This window comes from Monodon monoceros, unplaced genomic scaffold (genome assembly GCF_005190385.1).
Source record: "Monodon monoceros isolate NGI ecotype Baffin Bay Population unplaced genomic scaffold, NGI_Narwhal_1 Super_Scaffold_11, whole genome shotgun sequence".
NCBI classification, from domain to species: Eukaryota; Metazoa; Chordata; class Mammalia; order Artiodactyla; family Monodontidae; genus Monodon; species Monodon monoceros.
In genome coordinates, this window is record NW_021703767.1 from 45766757 (window position 1) to 45787338 (window position 20582).

Genomic DNA, 20582 nt, shown 5'->3' on the forward strand with positions numbered 1-20582 from the left:
TGGAGCTTGCTGGCCGTTGGGTGGAGCTGGGTCTTAGCGTTGAGATGGAGATCTCTGGGAGAGCTCCCGCCGGTTGATATTACATGGGGCCGGGAGGTCTCTGGTGGTCCAATGTCCTGAACTCGGCTCTCCCACCTCAGAGGCTCAGGCCTGATACCAGGCCGGAGCACCAGGACCCTGTCAGCCACACGGCTTCTGAAATGTAGTCACATTCTCCATTTAATTTGCAACTCCTTGTAGGAAAATGATTAGCCAACAATAAAGACTGCAGCCGGGCAGCGCTCTCTGTCTCTGTCTGTCTCTCTGACTCACTTTCTCTCTCTCTGTATACGGTCCAGATGTCTCAGTAACCCCTTACTATCACAAGGCTGTGTCCTTAAGGCAGCTTCTGGTGTGGGGGAGGCAAGCAGAATGTCGACTCTCATTGATGGAGCCAAATTCTCCTAAGACCTTAAACTCTTTCCTAGATGTGAATCAGTTAACTTTCAAATCTTCTTTGGGCCAAGAGAAGTGACTGGCTGACTCCAGTGTAGTCTAGTACCATCCAATTTATAGTTAAGAGTTGGTGGTTTTTATTGTTGTTTTTAACATAATCTGACTCCAAAACAAATTTTATCAACTGGGCTTTCCTCTTCACACGTAAATACTCCAGTAAAACAAATTAAATGTAATGTACACAATGAGAAATAAAATCCTTGAATAGGTGTCAATGACATGGTTGCTCTCCAGAATGATTCTACCAACCTGCCCTCCTAGAGATTTTCTTCTCTTTATCGGAGGTGAATCTGTGCTGAGGTTGCCTGTGCATCTTTCTTGCATGGAGTCCTCTTCTGAGTGTAGAGAAAAGGATGTCTGGTCCGTGTCAGTTGTACTGTCATGGTAACAACCATCAAAGGCCATGGCTTGAGCTGCATCAATACTGTACATTCCAGAAATCTGACAAAAAGACTTTTGTTAGTTAGTCATGAATATGGTTTTAGGAGTTGGAATTACAGTAAAAATCTAAACAATCAGATTTTAAAAATAGTTTCAATAAATACTAAGAATGTTTGCTTATTTTAAAGAATAGAATTCTGGTTTTGCTTCTGGTGTCTGATGAAAAGTCATTTTCATAATAAATGGAAAACATCATCTTAGACATCCATTTTTAATAGGGATTTAGAGAGAGAGAGATTTGAGCATTATACAAATAAATGTATCACAACTATAATTGTCAATGTTTTCTAATTTAGTCCAGGCCTGACAGACTGTTACACTCAATGTTTTTTTCCACAAAAGGGAATTTTGTTTCAAGTTTTCCTCTTTGTTTCTGAGTAGTATGAATTGTTTGCCCTAAGTTTGTGTGTTGAAATTGAATATGATTTATCAGAAGAGCAATATAAGCAATTGGACTTGTTTTTCAATGTATTTTTCCTCTTTAGAGAAAACATAGCAGTATGCCTAATCAGTGTGGGGTTTTTGTCCCAAAACAGAACAATATCATCTGGTGATCCATTTTTGCTTGAATTTGGGGTAGAGATAGGGAATGATTTTAGCTGCTCCTTTAAAATGCAAATTGACCAAGCCTTCCCACTTTTGCTGAAAAGTACCTTTAAATGATACTAACATAGCTCAATTAAACAACTTGAAATTGGTGTATTTTTTTGAAGGAGTGAGTTATCAACGCTTTCTGGCTCCATTGCTTGACTGAATCTAAACCACTGTTTTTCTTTAAGGTTTTACTCTGCGGGAGATAGTGGTTCTCCCTGATACAGAGCTGTGTCTAGGAAGCAGCCGTTACTAATTGCTTTCTGAGAAAACAAAATTTCTTTTTGATCTCTAGGGAAACTAAAAAATGAACAAATATGGACAGGCTACTAATGGATGAAAGTATTCATAATTCAAATTGGAGGCTGCAGAGTAAATTCTGCCAAAATGTGTATTTGGTTCAATACTGACTCAAAAACCTAATATTTTACTGAATTCAAGAGACATAAGGACTATTTTGTGCAGTCAGTAAACTAACCAGGGACCCATACTCGAATTATGTTGTCCCTTTTTGTTTTAGTTGTAGAAACTTCTCATAGTAAAATGAAAATGGGTAAAATAAACATGAAACGACATTGAGACTGAATTACTAACCAATAGCCAATAATAACACTTATATCCAACTCTGGATCTGAGGATAGAATAACTATATACTGTCTCCTTGGTTTTCTTTCTCCATTATGATAATTTAGATCTATAAAATTGGTTAAACCTTGCAGTGCACAATTTACCAGTAGGCTGCTAATGTCCACAAGTTTGTAAGTTGGTTGTTCCAGTAGAAACAGTTTTAGAACTGGTCTGTAATTTTTCACTCCAGCTTACAAATAAGCACAAAGCTAAGGCATATTATATCTAAAGTACAGATGTGATGGTTTTAGACTGAGCTCTAAGTCCTAGAATTAGGAAAACATTTGGATGAAGAATAAGAAAGAAAATAGCTTCCTTTCTCCTTTCTGGGCAATGGTCAATGCTAGGGACAAATTTTCCATGGACCTTACTGTTCTCCCATCTCTTGGTATCTGGGGGTGGTTGGGACAGGTGTGTGATGGTGGTGATCGTGGTGTTGGAAGGAAATGAGCTTTGCTTAACTTCATGATTTCATAGGGAGGAACTCCATAGCCTAACATTCCTGGTCTTTCTCATCATCCCTCAATCACTCTACCCTAGGGGTTTGGAAGAAGGAACTGGCATGTGTGGTTTTAGTCCTTTTGGAGTCACTTTAGGATCTGCATTGGTGTCCAGGTTTGTTTTCTGAAATGAGGTAAAGGAGACTGTCCTCACAGGGAAATCCTGAATTGTCTAGCTTCGCCAGTGACCAAGAGAGTAAGTACACTGAATACAGCAATGAAATATTAGTAGGACCCCCTGCTCACAGATCTAAGGTAATTTCTCTAAACTGCTTTACCAATAACAAAGGTAACATTATCACATCCATCTGTCTGGCTCCTACATCTCTCTCTCTCTCTCAGACTGGTTTCCCAACTCATATACAGAGGGGAGAGGTATCATTGATTAGCCCTCAATCCTACAGACATATCTTTTTTCCCTGCATCTCACCAGAGCATCCCACCCCTTTAAAGATCTCTCATCTCAAACAGCCTGTTCCCACTATCCCTTTCAAAACTGCTACTCCTTCAGAGAATATGCTCTGGGCACTAATCACAATAAGAACATAACATTTGTGTAGCACTATATGGTATGCAAAAATGTTAAATGCATTTATTATATCATTTGACCTTCACAACAGCTCTGTGAGGTAATAGGGAAGAAATTCCACCATTTTGCAAATGCAGAATGAGGTTTAGGAGACAGCCTGGCACACGGAGCTAGGATATTAGGTTTGGCATCACTTCTGACTCCAAATCTGTGCTCTTTCATTTGCACCACAAACATATGAAGGGCAAGTAGGACATTCCTTTGAGATAATTGCACCTTTGAAGGAGAATGCATAGAATGGTGGTTTCCAGAGGTTGGGAGGAGGGGGAAATGGGGAGTTGTTTAATGGGTACAGAGTTTCAATTTTGCAAGGTGAACACTTTCTGGAGATTGGTTGTATGGCAATGTGTATACTCTTAATACTATGAAACTGTACACTTAAAAACAATTAAGGGCTTCCCTGGTGGCACAGTGGTTGAGATTCCGCCTGCCGATGCAGGGGACACGGGTTCATGCCCCGGTCAGGGAAGATCCCACATGCCGCGGAGCGGCTGGGCCCGTGAGCCATGGCCACTGAGCCTGTGCGTCCAGAGCCTGTGCTCCGCAACGGGAGAGGCCACAACAGTGAGAGGCCCGCGTACCGAAAAAAAAAAAAGAAAACAAAAACAATTAAGATGGCAAGTTCTATGTTATGTATATTTTACTACAATTGAAAATAAAAAATAATTTTTAAAGTGAACAATGCTTATTAATTCAAAAGAATATCTTCTGGGGTACACAGAAGACTGTGAACAACCCGATCAAGTGAAAAAAACATGCAGGTAGTGTGAGCACATGTGCTTTGTGGTGGGGTGGGTGCAGGTGGGGAGTCAGAGGACTAGCTAGAGGTGGCCGAAATTACTACAGTGCCTCTGTCGTGGGTTCACCACTCCCCACATGAAAACAAAACAAAACAAAATAAAACAAGAACAAAATTCTTCTCCTCATCACACATTTATCTCTTTCATTTCACAGCTTATCTAATCATGGCTCTTCACAGAGTGGCTATGGATTGGCAGCAGCCAGGGCTTAGAGATGCAGACCCTCAGCTCCCACCCCAGACCTACTGAACGAAAATCTTAACAAATCCCAGGTGATGCGTACATGCCAATTACTGCATACTCGTCTAAAAGCTCCTGATTTTCTCACGCCTGCATAGCGGTCACTGTGGGTATGTATGTGACAGAGACTCATACTTCCATGCTGTCAACAAAAGAAACTAAAGCATCTGCAATGAAGCAAAATCAGTTTCTATTACAGCTTTGACTCAAAGGATATGAAATAAAAGAAGTAGCATTACAGGAGATCTGAAGTAGCATTACAGGAGATCTGAACTGCGACTGCAGCTCTGTTGGCTGTGGATCTTTTGGCAAATCACCAGAGATAATCATCTCCGCAAGGCCTACATCATGGAGTTGATATGAGGGCTCAGTTCCAGAAGAGGATATACAAATGCTCTGAAAAGTATGAAATACTCTCACTAGAAATATAAAAAAATATTAAATAATGTTTTGGGTGTGTATAGTCATTATAAGAATTTCTTAAACCGGTGTGAATATATCACATTAAAATTGCACATATATATATATACATATACACACACACATATATATAGCAAACAAATTGATTTGATCAGTTAGGTTTCTGAAGTAAAATATGTGTCAGTTCTCGTAATAACAGGAAGTTGGTGCCCCACCCCTTTGTGAAATGAAGCAGGGAGAGAGCAATCTATCCAGGTTGATAATGTCCCAAGGAACAGGTGATAACATTTAGGCCCAGAAGGTACCTTATTCCCAGTACACTGTGAAGAGAAGAACCTTCCCTCGTGCTCTACCACTCTCCCGAGTGACTAGAAAAGAAAAATAAATCCTAGCTCTTGGTGGAGATCGATCATTGATTGGTTGAGAGCACAGCCTTTGGAGTCAGGGTGCTCCAGAAACAAATCCTGATTCCTCTCAAGCTGTGTGACCTTGGTCAAGTTACTCCCCCATCTGCTCCTATTTCACCTCCGTAAAATGAAGGTGATAAAGTACCAACCTCTTGGAGTTACTCTGAGAATTAAAAGACATAATACGTTGGATGGTTAGCACAATGCCAATATATAAGAAACACTCATTAAATGTTAGCTATTATTATTAGCAGCAGCATCACCTACTTGCAAGGATGCGATTTGTGCATCAACCCCTTCTTTTCAAGGGTTAGAGTCAGTGGAGGGGAGCACACTGGGAGAAATTCCTCACGCAGAAAATCTCTTGGCAAAGGTGAATGAGGATGCTGAGGAAACCAATCGGCACAGAGCAGAAAGAATAAAGTTCAATATCAAATTGTCATCACCCCATAAACTTGCATCTTGCCAAGGCACATGGACTTCACACGAGGGTTGCAATGCTGTCAGGAGAGGGCATAGATGAGGGTAGTCTTTTTCACATTCCGGAAAGGATACAACAGTCAAAAGAAGGCAATACCTTCTCTGTCTTCACTGTGGTGAGGTAGTTCACGGCTGCGTACTCAAGGACTGACAGGAAGACAAAGAGGGAGCTAACCCACAGGTACACGTCCACGGCCTTGACGTAGGACACCTGGGGCATGGAGGCGCACACCCCAGAGAGGATCGTGGACATGGTCAGCACCATGGTGATTCCTGCCATTTGAGAACAGTGATGAGTTCAGTGACATAACCATTCAGCTCCAGGTGCTGGTGCTGGATGACACCAGGGGATACATTTCCAGACTGATACCTGGTGATCAAAGGCGTGTGTGTGTGGACGGAATCCCAGCATGTTAACCTAGTACACGGCTTGCGCCTAAGCAAGAAACTCTGCTTGGATTTCTCTTTCCATCTCATTTTCTCACCCTCACCCCCATTGTCTGTGACGTCTCCTTCCCTCCAGCTAAAGTCTCCACGGAGTCAGACTTGTCTTTAAGGATCCATTGCTTCCCACCCTCAGTTGGGCCTCTTCTAACCATCCCAGGAAGGTAATAATGTATTCAAGTTTTAAAAATTCTTCTGAGAAAGAAATTCTAAAACCATTTCCACTACCCTTCCCCATCATTTCACAACTTCTACTGTTCAGAAAGCGTCTTCATGTCAATCTTTAATCTTTCATTTGTCAGGGAGTGATCTTTAGCAGCATTAAAGATTGCTTTCTCTGTATTTCTCTTTCATATAGAATACTTACAAGCCATCGTTATTGGTATCACTTTGCCCCTGGTTACTGAAACTACAATTCAGTTGAGATTCAGAACGGAAGTGTGATAGTGGAGGCTGGGTTCAGTGTAAATATTTACTAAGCAACTGCTAAATGCCACTTACTTTTTGCGCCTCCCCTCCCTTTCCCTTGTTGTCCAGTACTCCTACCACTTTCCTTCTCTTCCCTTCCTCTCCCTGACCACTGCCTTCCCCTTCCCTTTCCTTTTCTTCTCTTCCTTTCCCTTCTTTAATCCCTACCATGGGCGTCAGAGGTAACGAGATCAATGTTCTGGGGGACAATGGAGAAAGAAGTGACTCTGAGACTTCCTTAATAAAATGCCAGCCTTGGGGAGGGCTACTCTGTGTCTACACTAATTTCTCAGAGGCATACTGCAAGAGTACTGCCTGGAGAGAAAGTAAAGTATCGTAAATATTTGAAATGTACACTGGCTGGCATGGTTTTATTTATTAACTTCCCACCAGGGACGTGCAGATGGAATCCTTAATGATTTTTATAAGTTGTGAGGACATTTTAATGTTAACAGACAGAGTCCCGAACAGCAGGAGGAGCACTGCGATTTACTCCTAAATGTACAGACACAGCACGTGGACAGCTTTCACCCGCACATTTCTACCTTTTCAACAAATTCTATAATTCTGCAAGGTTCTCATCTGAGGGAGGCCCATATCAAAGACAATGACAGTGCTACAGAGCTATTCAATTTCAAATTAAGTTTTTCCTTTGGATGACCCAAACCAATGCAATTTGGCAATTTGATAGTCACCATAGGAGGGCCTGGAATCTCACCTTCACACTGATTTGAACTCCAGGATAAGAAACCTAAAAGCTTCTCTAGCACTTACCATGAAGTGCAGGCCACTGACCCACTGAGTCTCAGGTTTCCCCAACGATGGTAGTATCAATAATCTGCGTCTCGGTGGAGGCTGCTTGCATTCCTTGCTGCATAAACATGGAGATGTGAACTTTTTATTAATGGATCAGGTGTATGTATAGCTGAAGCTGAGATTAATAAATAAAACTTGCTTGCCTTTATTGAATGTTTACCCGCCACAAACCTAGGTAAATATTAACCACATGTTGCAGAGGAGAGTGGCTAATGAGCCTGAGTTTGGTCAGGAGCAGGACTGAAACCTTTCTCTCTGAGTGTAGAACCATGCTCTTTTCATGCAGACCTGTGGCCTCTCATTCTGAACCTGTAGAGGAAATTTCCTTTTGTTTTGTTTTGGTTTGTTTTTGCGGTACGCGGGCCTCGCTCTGTTGCGGCCTCTCCCGTTGTGGAGCACAGGCTCCGGACGCGCAGGCTCAGCGGCCATGGCTCACGGGCCCAGCCGCTCCGCGGCATGCGGGGTCCTCCCGGACCGGGGCACGAACCCGCGTCCCCTGCATCGGCAGGTGGGCCCTCAACCACTGCGCCACCAGGGAAGCCCTCCTTTTGTTTTTAAGATTATAAACCAATTTCTATATATGGAGTATCTCTGAGACAAGACGCTGTAAAATTGAGTGTAGAATTATGTCAGGAAGCATGAAGGTACTTTGTGCTTTACAAGAGGCCAAAAGTCTTACTCCTGTCAGGATTTCCCTGGTAAAACCGTGAAAACTGTGAAAATCCTAAATGAACATTCCTATTTAGGAATGTTTACCTCATTTGTTCAAAAATGTTGAAATGTTTTCTCTTACTGGTTTTCTAAGATATGGAAGATAGAACTTGAATTTTTTTCAGTGAACAGTAACATGAAGCTTAATGGACAAAATAAGGGTTTAGAAAAACACACAGATACATGTTCTTGTCATGTATTTTAAATTGATGACTGTTGGGTCAATAAAAGGGAATTGCATTATCTGTATTTGCCAGACAGCAATAAACTAGCAGTCATTTTCTTTAGAAAGGTGCTTAGTCCAACTAATTTTTGGTAGCTTTATTTTTAAACCAGCATTCTAGACTTTCCTCTTTAAAAGGAGCAAACAGAGAGAGGGAGGGACAGGGAGACTGGGGAGAAGGGAATGTTGAGTACAGGGAGTAAGGGGTGAGAAAACTGATATATAAATTCCTAAAGCAATAGGACTTGAAGTGAGGAGTATTACAGCTACATTAACCACACTTTGTCTTGAGCCACCCCTTAGAAATACATTAACCTTGACAAACTGTATTCATTCCAAGCCCATTAAAGTTAGCATCCCAATAAAGGAGTTTTGAATTATAGGAAGTGACCATTTAGTCAAAGAAAGGTCCTGTGTTGGGATTAGAGAATTATTTTCCCACCTACTGAAATTGCTATGCATAGTTAGGAAAGTGTTATGAGGCAATAGTTAGTCTGGCTTCTGGGACTCAACTTCCCTGAGCCTCGCAGTTTCACTCACCATATTAATTCTTAAGGACACATATGAGATCCAAAGAGTCCTGCAGTTAGGGGAGAATTATTCATCTATCTTTGTGTTTCATTGGCTATTTTTTGCCATATATGATGGAGAGGTTCATTGACCTGTGTGAAAGCGGTAGGGCCTGCAGACGTCACTTAGAACTACTGAGTCAGTTCACCCCTTCAGTGGCTGTGTGGTGGGGAGCTCTTTTGAAGGAATAGGTGTCTACATTCATCTTTAAATGAGCAAAAACATTTTCCCTGTAGGCCTAGGCAGAAGAAAAATATTAAGTGATGTGAGGGAGAGAAACATAGGCTGGATATCCAAATACCACTCTATGGCCAGAAAGTAACAACCATTATTCCACGAAGGTGGTGCCAGAGTCCGTGGCACAGAAGTTCTGGTTACTTCTATAATGGTAAAATGAATAGCTCCTAAGTATTTACTTTTCCAGGTATACGGGATATCCTCTGTTAGACATTTTGCTTTATGAATGACTACATGCCTGAAAGTTTTAGTTGCCTTTCTCTGCCATGTTTATTTCCTGATAAATGACCCCATTACTTCATACATTGTACATGAACGGCAAACCCCAGCAGAGGGGTCAAAACAGGAATGATGGAGACAAGGAAAGAAGGAGGGAGATAGAAAGGAGAGGAGAACCCTCCATGAGGGTTAAAACATCCTTGAACAGCTTGTAATAGTCTCACACCAGATCGAATAGAAACATAGAATGGTATTTTAACCCATTACACATTCCAAGTTATGATAGCTATTGTCTCTTATGAGAAGTGCCTAATCACAATTGATACTTTTGTGCTGTTCAGCTTCCATTGTTCTTTATCTGAAACGTGACAAATGTGGAAGGGTCTTAACCAGCAAATGATTCATCCTCAATCAGCAAATGAACCCAAATGTGGAAGAGTCTTAATGAATCATCATTGTTTTCAGTTAGTAGCTAAAATACAGTTATTAAAAACATGGTGGGCTAAATACTGGTAGTTTAACAACTATGTATTGAGCACAAAATATGTGCAGGACACTGTGCCAGTCACGTAGGGACAGAAAAGAGGATAATAATGATCCTTTTCCTTAAGAAACTCATATTCTAATAGAGGAGACAAGATGAGCTACCAACCCATCCCATAGCCGAACATGAAATAGAGGAAGTAGGGGTCTCAGGAGAGATACAAAGTGCTATGTGGTCCAAAGATGGGAGAGACCATATCTGCCTGAAACCATCAGTAAAGGCTTCTGGCTATATAGAAATGGCTGAATTTGACAGAGAAAGACAGGTAGGGAGGGCATTCTAGGCAGAGTGAGAGCCAGAACAAATATATAGAGATGAGATACGCAGATAGGCATGAGGGCCTGTTTGAGAACATTGAACATTCAAATTGGTTGAAGCTTATTAGGGCTAGTATGTTGAGGCAGGAGTATGATTGAAAATTTAGCAAATAAAAATACAGAACACTCAGTTATATTTCAATTTCAGATGAACAATGAGCAGTGTTTTAGTATCAGTATGTCCCATACAATATTTGGGATATACTTAAATGAAAACATTATTTGGTGCTTATCCAAAATATAGATTTAACCAAGTGTCTTGTATTTTATCTGGCAACCCTCAAGGGACACCTTGGATTCCAAGATGAGTGTATTTACTCCAATGGCATTTGAGATGAGAGTATTGTGATCACATTTGCGTTTTAGAGATATCACTCTGGTCATAGGGGCAAGAAGAGAAGGAGGTGAAATAAGCTATTACAAGGCCTCTGCAAGCCCAAACTACATCTTTGTACAAATTAGTAAGAGGTGCCCCTTCCTCTGGAGGACGTCACCCCAAACCATGTCCCATGGAACTTGGGCTGGATTTCTGCTCCCTACTCCTCACTGGGTGCACTGAAAAATTAGGAGTTTTGGATTAACAGATACACGCTACTATATATAAAATAGATAAACAGCAAGGACTTACTATATAGAACAGGTTACTATACATAATATCTTGCAATAACCTGTAATGGGAAGGAATCTGAATCACTTTGCTGTACACCTGAAACTAACACAACATTGTAAATCAACTATACGTCAATAAAAAAAAAATTTAAAAACAGAGGGCAAAGTATCTTTGAAAGAACTTGAAGGTGGTAGGAAGGAAAAGCCTGAGAGGATAGCGGTGTTCTAGGAATACTACAGTTCTATTAAAAAGGAGAGGGACACTTCTTATTTGTATATTATTTTACATAAATCTGCATAGCAATTTCCTAACCCTGAGGAATCAGATGTAGACACAAGAAGCACAGAATTTCAGGGGCGACTTAAATGGATTTCAGTGTTCTCCATTCACCCCACCCTGCCCTGGAACGAGCGTTTACTGCTGTCATTTTCAAAGTATAAGAGTTGAGCAGTCAGCTTCAGGGATCCCATTGAAAATCATATCCATAAACCTTTAGAGACTGAATGCCCTTCTCATTCTGTCTCGAGGGCTGGAAATAGGCCTTTAGTCTCCTCTTTTGGGTCTACACTGCCCTACTGCCCTACTGAGGTCAGGGCCAGGCTGCTCTGATGTGAAGGAACAGCCACAATAATTTAATTACTCATTCAGATAGTATGTTTCCTCTTGAAGACATTCAAGCCTCAAATGCTTGTAGATTGGAGCTTTTAATAGGGGAAAGAGGTGAACAAATTACTAATATTAATGACGATTTATGTCTTTCAAATGATCTTTTGAAGTATGCATATAATTTGTGAACATTAACTTAGAAATCACCCTTTCTGGAATGAATTGCGTGATAATTACAATGATTATGAACCACTTATGACAATCTTCTCTCTAGTTAGAGCATTACAGGTGAAAGAACAAAATCAACCAAAATGATAGAGTTCTGCCCCAAACCAGCTAAGAAGGCAGGTGGGATTGACTCTTGGGTTCCCACTAAGTAACATGTTATCTAAGTGCTTAGCTTGGCAACTCTACTTTGTAAGGACTCAATAACTGCTAAGTGGGCCATTCCCATAAATCTGTATGTGTGACAGTGGCAATATAACATATGTAGATAGAGGAGATAATATACCTGTTAATGAGGCTGGAAATGTTTCTCCATCTGAAATCTCTTGCCCACTAATGTGTCACCATACCTAAAATTCCACTGCAGCTGATTCTGATTTTAGCGTTTAGATTACGCCCTAATTTCTAACTAGTGCTCATGTTTCCAAATTCAAACATCCCCCTCTCCAAGAAGTAATTTATTAAGGTACCAGTATAGTGTGAATTGGTTTGAATTGAAATCTTCTGTGATGTACGGGTTTGTCAGGGAAAGTGAAATGAACTTGGGCAAGGGATAGGGAGGTTTTCCTGAAAGGGAGAAGAGAGACATTTATAAAGTGAGGCTGTTCATGCTTCATAATTTCACCCTCTCTCCTTACTATCATCCAGCTTTGGTCAGTTGGTGCAGCTTCATACCTAATGTCTGGATTCCCGAGGAAAGAGTCCAACTACAATTTGCCCTTGAGGCTGTCAAGCCAAGTACTGTAACCTGAGCCCACATCAGTAACTATCCCTACTAAACCATCAGTCTCTTTCCCTCTCCACTTATCACCCTTTTTATTTACCTTCCTCGACATTTCTCCCATATTAACATTTCACAAAGGTGTGGAAAGACTTACCCAAGGAAACTCTTGCAGGGACAGCTCTCTGGTCAATCCAAAATGAAACCCAGGAAAGCATTACCATCAACACAGCCGGGAAATAGCTTGGCAGCACGAAGAAGAAAATATGCCTCCTTAGCACAAAGTTGATGAAAAGCCTGTTGTACCAACCTATGAGAAAAAGCCAAAGTTTTCATCAGAACAGGCTTCTTCGTGGAAACCCCACACTTAGTGAAACAACCTGCTTCTTTAGACTCCAAGCTCTTAGGGAACATGGAACTTAACACACTCACCCTTGTTTACCCAGCATTGGCATAGGACCTGGGCCTGGCGCTCCATCGAATGTTTGTTGAACTAACTGAACCGCAGTCTGTTTAATTATCTGACTCAAAAATCCTCCTTTAAATTTCATACCTGCTGTTCAGGGATGAATGGTAATTACATTTTATGGGATGGCCTTTAAAGACCTTTCTCCAAAATATACTGTGTTTGCAGTGTTTCTGCAGGTGAGAAAGTCTTCAGTACATGGCTAATGACTGATGCAATAGCCAATACACTATTTATTAGCTATAACAAATGAAATGAGATATATTATTTCATTTGTGAAGGATGTGAAGGAAAAGATTCACAGTAGCTACTAGGTCACTGGATTCCAAGTTAGGATCCAGACAGCTAGGGATTCAAAGAAGAGCTAGGGGGAGGGAGTATCCATAAACTATTTTTTATTATTTCAAAGTTTCACGGGTACCATTAATTTATCTATGATAAGTCTGCCAAAAAGTAGCCAAATGATGTTCTTTTGCTTGTTGTTGGAATTATATAAACTCACGTTGGTAATATTGATTAATTTGTGCTGATCAAAAGTACAAATTGTAGTCACATCCACACACATTTTGTTCAGGTTTCCCTTTTCACATTGGCTGCAAGGAAGTTTAAAGCCATATTTTTGGACCATCTATAGGACTTCTCTGAGTGCCGTTCTCTAATAACCACATATATTCTATAACATAACTTACCCTTGTTTTACATTTTTCTTTCTCACACATTTCTAATTCATATCATGCTTTATTTCACAATAGTTGTGATGTCAATCTTATTAAACCTTTTCTAAAATAAGGCAGTAAATAATGAAATGATAAAAATGAAAGTATATCTTTTATAAATTAGTGGTAAGATTAACTTTTCTATGATAAATACAGTTTACTTTGAGACAAAATCATTCAAATCACAGAGACTATAGGTCAAAACAATAAATAAAACTAAATCATAGATGTTGCAAAAGTGGTAAGATTAATTTTTCTATGATAAATGCAGTTTACTTTGAGACAAAATTATTCAAATCACAGAGACTATAGGTCAAAATAATAAATAAAACTAAATCATAGATGTTGCAAAGTTGGAGAACTCTTCTACTTCCTCAGTAGTAATTTCTTAGGTAACTCAAGATGGCAAACCTATTTAGACAGATTAGGTAAATATTTAGGCACTTAGTCTAAGATATACTCCTAGTCAATCCACACCGAATTGGCAGACTGCATGCCTAATATTCTACTTTTTTTTTTTTTTTTTCCGGTACGCGGGCCTCTCACTGTTGGGGCCTCTCCCGTTGAGGAGCACAGGCTCCGGACGCGCAGGCTCAGCGGCCATGGCTCATGGGTCCAGCCGCTCCGCGGCACGTGGGATCTTCGCGGACCGGGGCACAGAACCCGTGTCCCCTGCATCGGCAGGCGGACTCTCAACCACTGCACCACCAGGGAAGCCCAATATTCTACTCTTAATTAACTGCTGGTTACCCTTCTCTTTCCTACTTGTTCTGAGTTTCTCTCACCACCAGTTGATATGTTTCAGGAACACCAAACAATTTTGTTACCAAGGCTAATAAAAGATACACTACATAGTGCATTCTAAAGTCAAAATATACATTTTTTAAGCTACTCATTGTCTTGTATTACCCATGTCACAGCCCACTTCATTATGGTTTGCAATTGAGAATTTTGATTATGGTTGTAGAGTGGAATAATAGCATCTCTGACGTTATAGCTTCATATAATTATTGTGAGATTAAAAGAGATAAGGAAAAGCTGTGAAAGTACTTCATAAAGAAAGACATTAATGCATACGGTTTTAAGTCTTGAAATATATTTAGGTAACGAGGTCCTTTCTTTACTCATAATTTTCTGAATTTTTTTTTTTTTTTTTTTGCAACCCAGCAGGAGAAATGTTGCTCTGTCTTGCTGTTCTTCTGGGAAGGAGAGACTAGGGATGGTTTTGTTGTTGAAGCTGTAGCCAGGAAGAGCTCCCTTTACCAACCAGTAAAGGTAGTGCTGCTTTGAAAAGTTGTGGAGCCCTCATTTTGGGTAGTGCAATAAATAGAGTGTGAGTCCATTTTTCATATTTGACTTCTGATAACTTTCTAGCCCCACTTCCCCTTCTGTTCCACACCTGGGCAAGCTAGGAGGAAAGCCAGATGTTCCCTCTTTGGCACTGGTGGGAAGATCAAACCATGCAAACACTGCACCATTTAAGGGAATCCTCACCCTAGCCCCACTTTCTAACCACCATAGAACCCCAAGTCAGGCACCCTTTTCTGTTCTCTCAGACATTTTCAGACCTTCTCAGGAGCCTGCCCTGCTCTCTCTAGAAAACCTCATTATGTGAGTAATAAATCTCTTTATACCCTTTTGGCATGTGTGTGGCATCACAGTGACGTACTTGATTGATTGATTAATTGATTGATTCAGCTGCTATTTATTGAGCACCTATCATGCGCCAGGCACCTTCGAGGTGAACAAGAGAATGGGGAAGAGATGGGAAGAGATGGTGAACAAGGCAGACAGATCCCTGCACTCTTTCTAGTCAGGCACTCAGACAATAAGGCAGTCAAATAGAGATGTATTTCAGGACATGGTTAGTGATGTGAAGACAAGTACACATGGGGAATGGTGAGGAGGGAAGTCTATTCTAGATAGGATGGCTAGGAAAGCATTCTTTTTTTTTTTTTTTTTTTTTTTGCGGTACGCGGGCCTCTCACTGTTGTGGCCTCTCCGGTTGCGGAGCACAGGCTCCGGACGCGCAGGCCCAGCGGCCATGGCTCACAGGCCCAGCCGCTCCGCGGCATGTGGGATCTTCCCTGACCAGGGCACGAACCCGCGTCCCCTGCATCGGCAGGTGGACTCTCAACCACTGCGCCACCAGGGAAGGCCTAGGAAAGCATTCTTTGAGGAGATGATATTTGAACAAAGCTCTGAGCAAAATGAGGAAGGTGGTCATCAAAAAATCAGGGGAAAACATTCCAGGCAGAGAGAGAAAAGGCCAAAGCAGAAACCCTGCAGATGGAATAAGATGGGTGTGTTTGAAGACACGCAAGAAGTAGGGAGAGGGGGCAGGAGTAGTTGTTGAGGTCAGAGCCTTAGGCAGAGAAAGATCATGTAGGGCCTTGCAGGCCGTGGTGAGAAGCTTAAATTCTGCTGTAAGTTTGGTGGAAAAACACCAGAGGGCTTTGAACAGAGAAGAATTGTGCTGTTTATGTTTTCAAAAGAACACTCTGTCTGCTGTATTAAGAGTAGACTGCAGGGGCCGAGAGGAAGCAAGGCATCTAGTTAGAGGTGGTTATATGACGAAGACAGAAATCTGCACAGACGGTCCCTGACTTAAGACAATTTGACTTACAATTTTTTGACTTTATGATGGTATGAAAGCCATACACATTCAGTAGAAACTGTAGAAACTTCCAATTTTGAATTTTGATCTTTTTCCCGGGCTGGCCATATGCTCTTGTGTGATGCTGGGCAGCCGCAGCGAACCAGCCCCCAGTCAGCCCCAGATCACGAGGGCAAACAACCGATACACTTACAACGATTCTGCACCCAGACAACCATTCTGTTTTTCACTTTCAATACAGTATTCAATTAGATTACAGAAGATATTCAACACTTTATTATAAAATAGGATTTGAGTTAGATGAATAAGTGTTCTGAGCACATTAAAGGTAAGCTAGGCTACTTATGATATTTGGGAGGTTAGGTATATTAAATGCACTTCAACCTATGATGGATTTATTGGGAGGTAACCCCATCGTAAGTTGAGGAACACCTGTATTGGAAAGGTAGAGGTGGCTGCCTATAAAAGAATGATGATGTTATTGGCCAAATGGGATGCTTGTTTGGACTTGGGTCTTTCCACTCATACTTTGCCGACAGTAGATGCTCAATAAATGCTGATGGATTGTCCACATAAAATACGGTACCTGTGCTGCTATAGAAAACAAATCCACTGGATGAACCGAATTCCTCGATGAAGAACTGAGAGAGCGAAATATGCTGGTCAGTATTCAGGGATTTGTTTCCATGTTTCCAGTACAGCATTAGATCCTCCTCATTGTAGGCATCTAAGACAAGAAAATAACATTCTTTTTATTGGAGTAAGCTCTTGTAAGTTCCATGAGGTCTATGACCATGTTTTATGCAGTTCTGTATCCCTGGGGTCTGGTCCAATGTCATGGCTCTGAAATATACGTTTGCCAATAGACTGATAATATCCACATCTTCAAAAAGAAAAAAAAAAACCTCCAAAAATTAGACCCCGATTACTGGCATAGTGTGGCAGCTTTTTCTGTGCCCACGTGACACATTAAAACTCTCCTAATAGCTGTCTCCATGTCTGTGTGTGCTGTGATGTCACAGCACCGCCTTTCACTCACAGGTCGGATGCCAAGTCTTCAGGGCCCTTTAGTTTTGTAGCTCTATTGGATGAAATTCCAGAGTGAGCTGGGCTTGTACAGAATTTTCTTCTGTAATCAAATACTATTATAGAGAGTTTCTAATGGATTTGGGGAGGAGCATCTATGTAGGAGACATCCATTGAGATTCCCAGCATTTACCCACATTATGGAAAACTGCAGTCAGCTTTTAAGATATCATGTCAAAAATAGCTGGTGGGTCAAATTGACAGGGAGCTGGCTCAGATGCCCTCTGACAGGGCTTTGATTAGGAGGTTTAAGTCTAGAGCTGGGTTTTTCCAGGGAAACAAAGCATACTTAATGGAAGACTGGGATTTATACGGGAACATAAATGGCAGAGCTTTCTAAACCTGCCAGTCTCTGTTAATAGCATTAGCAAGAATACAACTTTTTAGGGAGCTATTCCTTTAAAATCATTGTGGAAACTGCAGAATATGTAGTTATCAAAGCATATTTTTCCTTGAATCTTCTATCTTCTCATTTGAGAGAAAATTTGCCATCATGATTCTTACTAAAAAACCAACCAACCAACCAACCAACAAGCTGTTTTGGACAAATATATTTATCAAGATGTTTACATGCTTGTTAAGAGTATGCTTATTTATATGCAAGTATGTGATGGTGTGTTCAGACCACACACACTCCATAGGGAAGTAAGACTTACAGCTTTCCAGTTCAAGGGAACAATTTTGAGTGTCAAGTGGAAACCTGCTGAAATCCATAAAGCACATTGCTGTAACAGTTATCCTATAGCAAGAATGAGAAAAAGAAAACTGCAGATCATTTAACCACATGGTCAAATAAGCAATGCAGCATTGAAGCTCTCTGACACTTTTGAGTGCCTTTCAAGACTAATGCAAAACAGGTGTTACCATCTTCTTTTCAAGTAACCCATAAGGAAGCAAACCCAGGAAGGTAGGTGATTTGCTTAAGACACAGTTAATGAGTGAATTCCTGCTCTAATAATTGCTTCTGATCTCACCATTCCCTGCGCAGCTTCCTCTATATTTTCTGGGTGTTTTCAGAAAAACACACTTCAAAGTGAGAAGGCTTTTAAATAGATTTAAATATTTTCTGCTTTCTGGAAGATGCAAACTTAAATAGTTTCCAGTAATAAAGAGCTGGAATGGTGGTAATAAAAACCTATGAGTAAAGGTTTCTTTCACAAAGCAAGTTTACCTGAGGAAATTATCTTTCCAGGAGTGAGGGGAAAGCCTGGAGCATTTTCAGTTATAGATCTACGTGCTATTACGCATGTAATTCAGGTGCTATTAAGTTGAAAGGCTTGCATACTGATGAGGACTGTTTTTTCAAATTTTATGTCCTTTTAGCTTTTCCTGGCTTCAGGCAGAGGCTGTTGAACTTTGGTACCCGCAATAGCAGATCAGAGGTTCCTTAAAAGGCCCCTGAGCAAGTCTGCAAAAAACAAAGGCAACAGCTGGTCCAACCCATGGTGTATCCAAGTTAATCAGAGGAGTAGAACCATTTTATCTGCCGGGGGTTGAATTCTACTGTCAATAGTCATGCAGCAAAATGCCAAGCCAGGGAGATGTCTGGATAACTTTGTGTCACAAAACATATTCATTTTGGCATCTTCCTTGTACTTTAAAGCTGGAAAGGACTTCTGAAATCTTTGAGTCTACTTCCTTCAGAGTACATATGAATAAATTAACAACCAAGGAGATTAGGCAGGCACTATTAAAGAAAAAACTATGCATGATACTTGTTAAAGAATGGTAAGGCGGACTCTATTTAGGAGGGCTACTATAATTTTTTTTTAATGGGTAACAAAGATTGGGCTCAACTCCAAATATAATGAGTGGGAATTTATAGTGAAGGAAGAGGGAGTGGGGTGGAGGTGCGGAGGTCAGTGGATGAACAATTACCAAGAGGAAACATCAGGGCTTGGGGGATTCTGGCTAAATGGACCTAACAGGATTCTTGCTGAAGGGGGGCCAGGGTGATCAGATATCAGCTGGGGGTTAGGGGGTGGATGAGGAACCTCATTAGATATGGAGGGTGATCAGATATTGAGAATGGGGGAGCAGGGCCTAGGTGAGAAGAGAGTTCAGAGGAGACTGAGTAGAACTTGGTCAAAGAGAGAATCTTTGTCAGTAGACGGTGTCAGAACCAAGCCTGAAACCAGGTGACTGGCTGGGCTTCAGCTGGCTCTGCTGTCAGCTGAAATAGCTGTGCAGACAACAGTTTTGAGTCCTTCTGTGTTGGGGGATCTCCAAGACCAAGCTCAGGTTCAATGCTTCACTAGAAGGATTCACAGAACTCATCAAAGCTGTTATACTAACAGTTAATGGTTCATTGCAATGAAAGGATACCAGTTAAAATCAGCAATGAAATAAGATGCATAGGGTGGGTTCCAGGAGAGACCAGGAGCAAGTTTCCAGCTGTCCTGTTCTAGTGGAGGTATATGGACAGTGCTTACTTCTAGCAATGATGTGTGACAACATGCACGGACAATTGCCAACCAGGGAAGCTACTTAAGCTTTGGAGTCCAAAGTATATATTAACTGAAGGTTGGTCACATAGTTATGGCTGACCTTAGTCTGTAGCTCCTCCAGAGATCAAGTTGATACCGTGTGGCTCAAGGCCTCCGGGTAAACAAAGACATACTTATCAGGCAGGATATTCCAAGGGCTTGTAGGTTATTTCCCAGGAACCAGGCAAGAGCTAAATCTTTCTTTGGAATGTGCAGGGTAAGGACAATCCACTGAGTTAATTCTCCAGTGGATATCGCCTCATCAAAATAATTAATTTAAATCAGTTGACTCCTTGGCCAGATGCTGCCAATAGGCTTCTGATTCCTAGGAATGCTTGATTCCAGTACTTATTAGAGTCCTATGTTACTTCTGATTTAAAAGTCCTATGGAAAGTAGTATTTTCCTTTAATTTCATTTTTTTTTAAAAAAAGCATATGAAACATCTGGTAATAGCACCTTTGTACTAAAGTGAGCAAGGTGTTTTTAATGAACAAAAAGAATCTGTATTGGTTTCCTATTTCCATTGTAACAAATTACCATAAACTTGGTGGCTTAAAACAACAGAAATGTATTCTCTCACAGTTCTGGAGGCCAGAAGTCTGAAGTTAGTATCACTGGACTGAAATCAAAGTGTTAGAAAGGCCCTGCTCCCTCCAGAGGCTCTAGGGGGGAAATTCATTCCTTGCTTCTCACAGCTCCTGGTAGCTGCCAGCATTCTGGGGCTGGTGGTTGCGTCACTCCAATCTCTGTCTTCATGGTCTCACTGCTTTCTACTCTTCCATGTATGTCAAATCCTTCCTCTGCCTTTCTCTTACAAGGATACGGATGATTACATTTAGGATCCATCCAGATAATCCAGAATAATTCCCCTATCTCAAGACCCTTTATTTAATCACATCTGCATAGATC

The 20582-nt window shown here is 41.0% G+C and overlaps 1 protein-coding gene across 1 annotated transcript in view; it reads right to left on the bottom strand.

Moving 5' to 3' along the window:
* Positions 1 to 633: 633 nt before the first annotated feature.
* The window catches only part of GABRR3 (gamma-aminobutyric acid type A receptor rho3 subunit), a 106838-nt gene continuing 86889 nt past the window's right edge, over positions 634 to 20582 (bottom strand). Inside the window, exons 7-12 of the mRNA XM_029213698.1 lie at positions 17843 to 17925; positions 16687 to 16827; positions 12459 to 12611; positions 5688 to 5863; positions 1274 to 1309; positions 634 to 936 (exon numbers count right to left, since the gene is read on the bottom strand). Coding sequence (XP_029069531.1) covers positions 634 to 936; positions 1274 to 1309; positions 5688 to 5863; positions 12459 to 12611; positions 16687 to 16827; positions 17843 to 17925 — 892 coding nt within the window. The remainder of the gene's footprint in view (positions 937 to 1273; positions 1310 to 5687; positions 5864 to 12458; positions 12612 to 16686; positions 16828 to 17842; positions 17926 to 20582) is intronic.